The following is a 9,294-nucleotide window of genomic DNA, read 5'->3' on the forward strand; positions in this document are numbered from 1 at the left end:
AAATAGAGCTAAAGAGGAAAAGTTTTTAAAAATTAAAAAGAGAGGGGATATGTTAGGAGGAAAGTGAGAGCTCTAAACCAAACACCTAAAATATTTTAAAAATCAGGTAAAATCACCTGTGCAAGTCTCTTCCAAGGAGACCTGCTATGGGTGCCGTGAGTCTCCCTGGCACGGACTGCCCCGAACTATGATTTTGTGTTCACATAATTCTTAGAAAATCGGTCTATGCAATGTTTTAAAAAAAACAGTAATTTTTTGAATACTAAAGTTACTTACTACTTAAGTTCAAACTAAAGTTATTCTGATTGCTTTACAAATTGATTTTTTTTTTCAATGACAGCAAACAGATTCACTTCCCTAGTACCAATATGCTTCCATCAACGTGCACACAAGAGAACAAGCTGGAAAGAACGAAATGCCCAGCGCAGTGTGCCAGATCCCGGCTGAGAACCACGACAGTGACAAGTTAAAATCTACCTCGACTGAGCGTGGACAAGCACAAATAATGAAGTGGGGAAATGCCTCTGTCCTTCACGTGGAGACGGCTGTGCTATGTCACCCCTACGACCGGGGTTTGCAGCCCTCCGGGCACATGGTCCGTGGGCTCTGGTGTGACAGGTACCAGGCTGCTGCCACACGGCAGGTCTCAAAACTGCCAAGCGCAACAGCTCAGAGACCAAAACCCTCATCGATAGGAATAATTGTAAAATTCATCATTCATACCCATAAAAGGTATTTCTCCTCCAAGGCTTGGGTCCCCTAACCTAAACATTCATGACAGCAGGTTTTAAAAGCAGTTCTACTTCACTCTTGAGTAAACAAAACACCCTGTTACTAGCACCTAGTAAACAACCAATTAATATCTGATTAGATAAAAACCAAGAATTTTTTTTAAACAATACCTGCTTCCTCACTCCGCTTCTCCAAAGCAGATACTCTAAGCCAAGAGCACCAGTGCATCCTTGTAGGACCCGAAACTGGGCATCACCCACACCCATTGAATGCCAGCCTCTGATCACTCTGATGGTGAAAATGCCTAGGAGCAAGGCACAAAGAGAATGCCTAAAAGGAACGGACTACTGTGCCTCACTGTGCTTACAGTAAAATGTAGCAGAAGAAAAAAAGGAGCCTCATAAGGTCTAAAGGGTCACCTTCACCATTACAGTTGAGCATAGCAAAACATTACAAGTAAAATCCCATTATAATAAGCAGCATTACAAAGGATGCTATATAACTCATTTAATTTCTGCAATGTGGCAGAAATAGCCTATGCAATGCCATGCCAGCATTTCATCAGTTGCTGGTCATGATACGTTCACTACAATAAAAATGTGGAGCAAGCAAGCACTCTCCCCAAGTCCCCCTCATGTTCCTGCCATTCTTTAGATTTAAGAATATATGCCACATTATCGCAACAGCTTAAAATGAGTCTTAGCAGTACTAGATTAAGCTAATCTGAACAGAAGTATCTATGCAGCATATGCAACTTAAAATATTATTAGCAGCACCATAACTAATAACAGCAGACATTCCTATAGCACTCAGAGAGTGCAGTAAATATGTACTTTATGGTGAAAGATATTGTAAATGCAGACATAATAAAGGATTCTTCCCTGCCCCCTGCCAAAATATATATATATATATATATATATATATATGCCACTTGCCCTGCCCTTAGAAAGAAATGAGAAAAGCTCAGTTAGCTAGGTTATTTCTAACTCTTTCTTAGCTTGCTTCAATGTCCTTCATCCTCTCCCACCTTAGACACCTAAAGAAAACCACCCAAGCCCCCAAATAGCCACAAAAGCATGGCAGGAAAGAAATCCAGAGGGAGCAGAGAGTTGGAGCTACGACTAAGCTGCAAAGGCCCCCTCCCTCTTCCCATACCCAGAAATGATCACCGCAGTTGAGACTTCATCAGAGAGAAGCAGGCGCCTTGTTTGCATCTCTCCAGACAAGGACCGGTTCCGGTAATGCTCATGTTTTAACAAGATTCCAACTCAACCCAGTGGGTGGCATGGTGGGCATTTCATCACAAGGACACTTTTTCCTGTTTGATTTTCTTTCCTCCAATGAGCACATTAAACCAACACTCCGGTGGCGTTTCTGGGTTTAACATGCTCCTTGGAGACCCACCGCAGATGCTCCGCTTCTTCGAACCCACTGGTTTCTTGCAGCCTTATCCTACCGAAGACTGTTCAACTAGAGGAAAGCGATTTTAACCAGAGCTTGCTTACATCTCCTTGCCCTCCTTCCCTGGGGAAAAGCATGAACCCGCCCCATCACTATTCGCACCTTGTGTCCTTCCCCAGCGCAGGCAGGACGCAGGAAGCACGCACTGAAGATGAAAAGGCCGAGGGGGTGCAATTTCTCTTATTCTCTCTCACGTAAGTCTTTCAGGGAGGCTGAGTGGTCCTCGATGCACCAAAGACAGCTCAGCCTCCCCGGAAGGAGCCAGAGCCTCAGTACCTAATGCTTTGGGCACCAGCTGCCATTCGGGGACCATCTCTGCCACTCAGGGCGGCGTTTTGCCACGTGGCACTCACTACATCACCAGCTTTCTGCGAGCAGTTTCTCTGTGCATCTCACTGTGCAGGTCCCACTGCACTGCCCGTGTACACTCAGGAAATGTTCCACGGAGGAGTCAAGAATCGTTTCAAAACGTGACCCGCTGGAACACAGAGATGGCGTGAGTGTTCTCTCCTATCCCAGAAAAACTGGCGTCAGTTCCAGGACGCTGGTAGACAGACAGGCGGAATCAGAGTTTCAGTAGGAAGCTTGCCCCGCAGCCCTGCGTAGAGGGCGTGGACGGGCGGGCTGCCAGCTCCTGTCTTAGCATCCTGGGGAGCAGTACTCTCCCTAAGGGATCTTTTCTGAAAGCGACACTCAGACCCACACAAAGTCAAGGCCGTCATGCCCACCCAATCTGGGGGGTCGCTGTTTCTGGCTTTTTCCCTTGGAGGGGTCCCTCAGCTACTTGGCCTGGGCCTCCTGCAGGCGGGGGGCTCCAAAGATGGAGGGGATGTCAGACCACGCAGGCAGCTCGTGCTGCAGGGGAGTCCTCCGGGGGTAGAAAGTGTGGTTGACGTCGTAGTTCAAGAGGCAGCTCAGAGACGCCATGTAGATGTCGGCGAAGCGCGACAGGCGCCTCAGGAAGTAGGTCGGGTTCTGGTCTGTGCGGAACAAGCTTCCAAACTGGGCGTTGAAGAAACTTTTGGTCATTTCTCTGAAGAAGCAATAAAAAAAACAAAGCAACAAAGAATGATTCAAAAAGGTTATAAAACCACTTAAATCAAAATCACTTTTATTTTAAAAACAGGATTCACTTGAGAAAAAAATGAGCCTAGAGCAGCCCCAACTTCTGATCAAGAAAAGTCTGTCCATCCATCTAACAAAAGGACTCCGATCACATTTCTCATTCATGTCAATGGAGAGAACAGTGTCTCAAGACCACTTTCAATTGCACGCCCCTCCAAATATGCACACCCCCCTTTCCCAAACCAAAACTCAGGATGTAGGAGCTGCTTCTGACGGTGCACAGGGAGATGTAAATGTTCTCAGAACGGGATCAAGGCCCTCCCTGTTTCACAAGATCATTGTGAGAACTGAGTAAGGTAAGAGGATTGTTTTATTAAAGGGCTGTTAATCTCCCTCATTCATCACAGATTCCAACACCTCCCAGCTCCTGGTAGCCAAGGCTGTCACCCCACCCAAGGATTAAGCCCATGCATGTGCATCTAAGTCACCGTCCCTACCACACACACAGAGGACATGCACACCCTCTGATGGCTGGGACCCCTACACACAGAATATGCTGGCGAAATTGACAAACAGCATATGACTGTTGATAAAACAGTTACAAATGCAGAAAAAATATAATGATTTACACTGTGTGATAAAAGCCGCTAGCTGGTAGTAGGTAGAGTAAGACTCAGAGCGCCAACACCCTAGAGGGAGGAGGAAGGATTGAATGCAATGCGGCTTCTGCAGGACCTGAGGAACGGGCTCATTGTCCCCTCCACACCACCTCCAACACACACACACACACACACACACACACACACACATACACACACACACACACACATGCTTGAGTCAGGTGCCCTGCTTGGCAGCCAGAACCCAGCAACCACTGTTTCCACACCTCACAGATGGCTGTGTCAGGGGCTGGGGAAGGCCGTGCCCCAGAGTAGAAATGCTTATGTAAACAGTGTCCACAGGTACAGCATCCTTCTTAGGGAAGCATGATCGTCAACAAAGCCCCTCTGGAGCAACAGCTCCCTTAAGACACATCTCTGCCAAACGTTTCTGCCAGGAGGCAGGCTTTCTTTACCAAAAAACACTCTGTTTCCTGACTGTGTGCACATTCCTGAAATAGCCAGGGTTACAAATAAGTACAGGCTTGTAGGAGCCCTAAGAATTCACTGTGGGTTCAAAGCCCGACTCCAACACTGTCCTGACAGCCACACTGCGCTGCCAGCATCACCTGCAACTGGGCCACCAGCTGCCCAAATGGAAGGGTCACGCAGGCAGGGAGGAGGAATGAGAAGGAGGAGCTCCCTCTCCCATGGCCTTCTGGCAAGGCTGGAGAAATAACAGAGGTGACAACGGGTCTCAAGGAAATGTCACCTGTCACTAATGGCAGGTAGCTGATTCTGGATACTGAGGGAGGCACATTCATACCTGGGAGCTAAAAAAGGATGCTCGAGACCATGTCTCGGGCTGGCCCTGGGGAACATGGGAGGGCTGAGCCCACCCAGGACAGGGTGCAGGTCCACTGCATTCAAAATAGGCCGCTCTTACCTCATCTCCTTTCTCTCCTTTTTCCACTCCTGCAAAACCAGCTGTGAGTCAGCATCCCTGTGAACCTGCAGGACACAAGCCAATTACCACAACTGTTTCAGTTTCGAATGAACTCATTAGGTTGTAAGAATTTTTTAATGGGCAGCTTTTCTTAGAGAAACTTTATTCCTTTAAGTTTCAGAGGCAGGCACTAGCATGAAATAATACATTTTCAGACTTCCCAATTGAAATCCTGCCTTTTTCGCTTAAAAAAAAAAACAGTTTTAAACGTCCAACATTGGATATGTGGTTTAACAAATTAAGATGGAATATTATGAAGCTATTAAACTATCAGTGAAGACTATGTATAAACATAACGCATATGTATCCACACAAAATGTATGTGTATGATACTTGTAATATCTGTTATACATATGTATTACATATATAAATATGTACTTAATACATATTTATTAATATTATTTATTAATATTTATTGCTGCCTATTACACACATTCCTCATAAGTGTATAAACATAATGGCATTAGGTGGAAATTGCATGTATAATTGCAAGCATGTAAAAATATGTGCATATATTTGGAAAGTAACATTAAAAAATTTTAATTTGTGCAAGGGTAGTAGGATTACAAATGGTTTTAATTTTTTTCTTTAATATTTTATCTTTTTAAGTGTTTAAGAGGAAAAAATATAATGATTTTTTGTAAAAAGGAAGAAGGTAGTGCACCTCAATGAAAAAGAAAAGCAGAGAACCTTCTGGTGGGCCAAAATGTGAGCAAAATGCAAAAAGAAAATGACAATTGCCCACAGCCTAATATGTGGAATCTCACAAGTCTCTTTCCAAGGTTCTTGTGGCTAATGAGAAACACTAAAGCCACAATTAGACGTGCACATGATCACAGAGGACAGGTGGGGCTCCCTGCGATTCATGACCACAGGGGTAACCTTAGAACCCAGAGGAAAATACCAAACAAGCAACCATCTGCTTTTGACGTGGGAGCCAAGGCCCTTCTGTTTATCACATCTGCTCAGCGCAACAGCTTGGCTACTAACGGTCACCGACTAAGGATCTCTGCCCCTCAGGAAAAAACCCTGTCTCAACTGAGCTTGCAATTTGGATTTATGGCCTAATACCACTCGCTGCACTACCAGGAAACAGCTACCATTGAATAACCACTGGCTATGTACCAGTCTACCGCTCTAGCACTGCTGGGAGTTTTGATGTAGGTTCTATGAGCTTATTTTTCATCCATTTTCACATTTCAAATCAACAAATTATTCACTACAGAATTTAGGCTCTACAAAATACGTAACTAGATCAGAAAATTCCACATGGGACTGGCCACCTGGGAAGAGTCCACCGATGCCAGCCACCACTGTGAGCCACAACCAAATTCTGCAATGCATATCAAGGCTAGCTAACAACAATTATCTTCCTTTGTTACAGTCACTTCTTTAAAACCAAAAATTATACACTTCTAGTTAATTCATTAGACTTGATTCCAAATGACACTCTGGCTCCAAAAAAATCAAACCCAATCTGAAAGGACCAATGTTTCTCCTCAGAAAATAGTCCAAATAATGTGCTACATGCTCTGAAAATAATCCCCAAGGGGCAGTTCTAGAAACATCTGACAGAGGCTCAAAGGAATAACTCAGACCTTTCCAGGTGGACACTGTGGAAGAGGGGCGCAGGGAGGGGAAACAGAGCACAGCGAGGGGGGACACTCATTTGGATGTTTTTTTAAATTATCAGCCACGCTCCTCTATGTCTTAGCGAACCCGACAGGCCGCTGCAAAAGGCATTAGAGCCCGAGCGTTAGAACAGAGGTCAAGGTCCTGGGGCCAGAGTGCCTGGGCTGAGTCCCCGCATCACCCTTACTTGAGCGAGTCATGTTCTCCTCTGTGCCTCTTCCTCCGTAAAACGGGGGTGACGCGTTAGTACCTGCTCCACACAGCTGCCGGGAGAACGAAATGAACGTGAAGGCCTTGGTGCCCAGAACACAGGAAGTTCTCATTCTCTTCTAAACAGCCTGATTCTGCCAATCACTAACTTTGCGACTCTGGGAAACTCACTTTTCAGTTTTCTCTCCTGTAAAAAGGCATGTAAATGCTAATTCCCTTTTCTTCCTTCCCTCACCCTATACCTTATATAGCTCCATAAGTGAACACATACACTTCCAGCACTTCCATTCTCTAAAACACACACTTCCTAATCGTCAACTTTTTATACAGCTCAGAGAAAACAAAAGAAAACAAAAAACTGTTCTCAGACCTAAAATTCAGTGGCACCATCTACATGCGGTTGTGTTTATGACCACAGCTGGAGTCACAGAGCGACATCACCTAAGGTAAGTAAAGTCTTCGGCTACACCTGAGACCTCTGAACCAGGAAAGCACTTCGGGGAGGTGCTCGAAAGCACGGCCTCAGTTCAAGTCTTGCTCTTTCACTCTGTGACCTCAGACCTGGGACCGCACCTCTCAAAAACCCCGTTTCCTTATTCTAAAAAGAAAAAACTACCCAGTCTGGACAGCTGTGACTATTAAATGTGTATACAGCAAGCACTCAGCACAATGTCTGGCACATCAAGAGTACCTATTAGTATTGTATGACATACGCGCAGACTCTAAGCTACATTAATCCAGAACTGATGCCTTGTATTTTTAGAAAATCATCTCACAGGCACGCATAGTAAGGGAAACAGTAAGTCCTCATCAGAGAAGTGCCAGGAACCAACGTAGCCAACACATACTGGCCCGGGGGACGTGCGGGGCCCCACGCGCTGGAATGCGTGCCCCGTGGCCTGCCACTTGTAGCCCTGCCTGAGCTCACTGCCCAGCCACTCCTGCGAGGCTGCCAGCTGGGGCAGGCAAGGCAGGGCCCTGCCCATTTCCAAAGCCAGCGGGCAGGCGTGGACAACAGGCCATGGACGCAGGCTGCAGGCGTGTGAGCCAAGAGAGCGGGCATCCGCGCCCTGACCCGAACAGACTCACACTCATGCTGGGATGGCCTCAGCCCAGGCAAGCTAGACCAAGGCAGAAAGCAAGGTGCCGCCTGAGCCTGCAAAGGAAGGAGGGGCCCGGGGGAGTAAGGGGGTCATGGCTGCCACAGAGGGCAGCTTCCACAGGCCAGGAAATGACCGAAAAAAATGACACTCCTCACCAACTGTCTAGAACTTGCTGCCTAACTTACAGAAAAAAGTAACCGTCACAGAATTGCAGTTAGCTGGCAAGCTGTAGGTATTATCTTCAAAATCAAATCGAGGCTGGACCCAGGGATCTTGACTCTTGCTTTGAGACTCTTTCCAGCAAGCCGTGGTGCCTGGAATGAAGTATTCATTCCATAGGACCCTTCATTTCACAGATGGGGAAACTGAGGCCCAGAATGGCGAAGTCTCACAGCAGATTAAAGGCAGGACCAGGACTAGACCCAAACACTGGCAGAGCTTCCCAAATGCCACACTCCGCAGGAGAGGACCTAACAGGGCCTCCGTGCGGCAGTGAGGACACTGGGTTTTCACCGACAGAGGAGAGTAAACAAACACCTGCATGTACACAGACCCCACAAAGACTCTCTGAATGGCTCCAGCAGGCATTTTTAAAGATCCCTTCAGGGAAAATGGCAAAACTATCTTCGGGGCAAAATAATCCCAGTAGTTATTCTACAGTCTACTAAGGACAACTTAAACCACATACTTTATAACAATTAAACAGAAAATACCTAAAGTAACATTGACCAGCGGACTAACTTCGGGCTTAAAGAAAATATGAGGCAGAAAAAAATCCCAAACCTGCATCTGCTCCAGTAACCCGGTCAAGGTCTGCAGCCAGGTCATGGTTTGAATGTACTGCTCCGTGTTCATGATTTTGAGCTCGGATCTCAACTCCGGGATAATCGCACCAGTCCTCCAGCCATGCTTTAGGGTCAAATCCTGATTGCAAAGATCACAGAAAGTCAACATTAGTCTCAACAGAATCTATACCAGTTGTTTATTACTCTTCCCAGACACAAGAGGCATTCATTTAATAACTTTTTAGATTGTAATGGTTAGTTATTAACCAAGCTGAATTCAGTTAATTATATTTAATTAAAACCAGTCTGGCCCCAGGCTTTGACCACTTCACCCCAAGAAAGTTTGTGTTCTGGAAATAACTGCTGTGACTCACAAACCCCTGCAGAAACACAGGGTCTGGAATCATTAACTACGGTCTGTGAAAAAACAATGAGGTCATGGGCGGAAAGAGGCTCAGCCTAAACACTAGCTAAGGTCTCCATGCATTCGGTTTACCCACAGACCTCCGTGCCAGGCGCTCTGGGTTACGGTGGACCATGGAATCTCAGACTTGGAATGACCACATGACATAAGCATGCATGATCACATTTTCCATTTCAAATATTGTAACCCCATGATTTGACAGCAGACCAGAATATCTAGTATCAGTCCTGTCCTGGAAAATCTAAGATAAATTGTTGTCATACTAGATGGTCATTCA

At 45.9% G+C, this 9,294-nt stretch overlaps 1 protein-coding gene across 1 annotated transcript in view; it reads right to left on the reverse strand.

Annotated features, from left to right (window-relative positions):
- Window positions 1–1,652: 1,652 nt before the first annotated feature.
- The window catches only part of NT5DC3 (5'-nucleotidase domain containing 3), a 53,627-nt gene continuing 45,985 nt past the window's right edge, over window positions 1,653–9,294 (reverse strand). Inside the window, exons 11-13 of the mRNA XM_012650246.1 lie at window positions 8,592–8,777; window positions 4,804–4,868; window positions 1,653–3,226 (exon numbers count right to left, since the gene is read on the reverse strand). Coding sequence (XP_012505700.1) covers window positions 2,974–3,226; window positions 4,804–4,868; window positions 8,592–8,777 — 504 coding nt within the window. The 3' untranslated portion in view covers window positions 1,653–2,973. The remainder of the gene's footprint in view (window positions 3,227–4,803; window positions 4,869–8,591; window positions 8,778–9,294) is intronic.

This window comes from Propithecus coquereli, unplaced genomic scaffold (assembly GCF_000956105.1).
Source record: "Propithecus coquereli isolate 6110/MARCELLA unplaced genomic scaffold, Pcoq_1.0 Scaffold316, whole genome shotgun sequence".
NCBI lineage: Eukaryota > Metazoa > Chordata > Mammalia > Primates > Indriidae > Propithecus > Propithecus coquereli.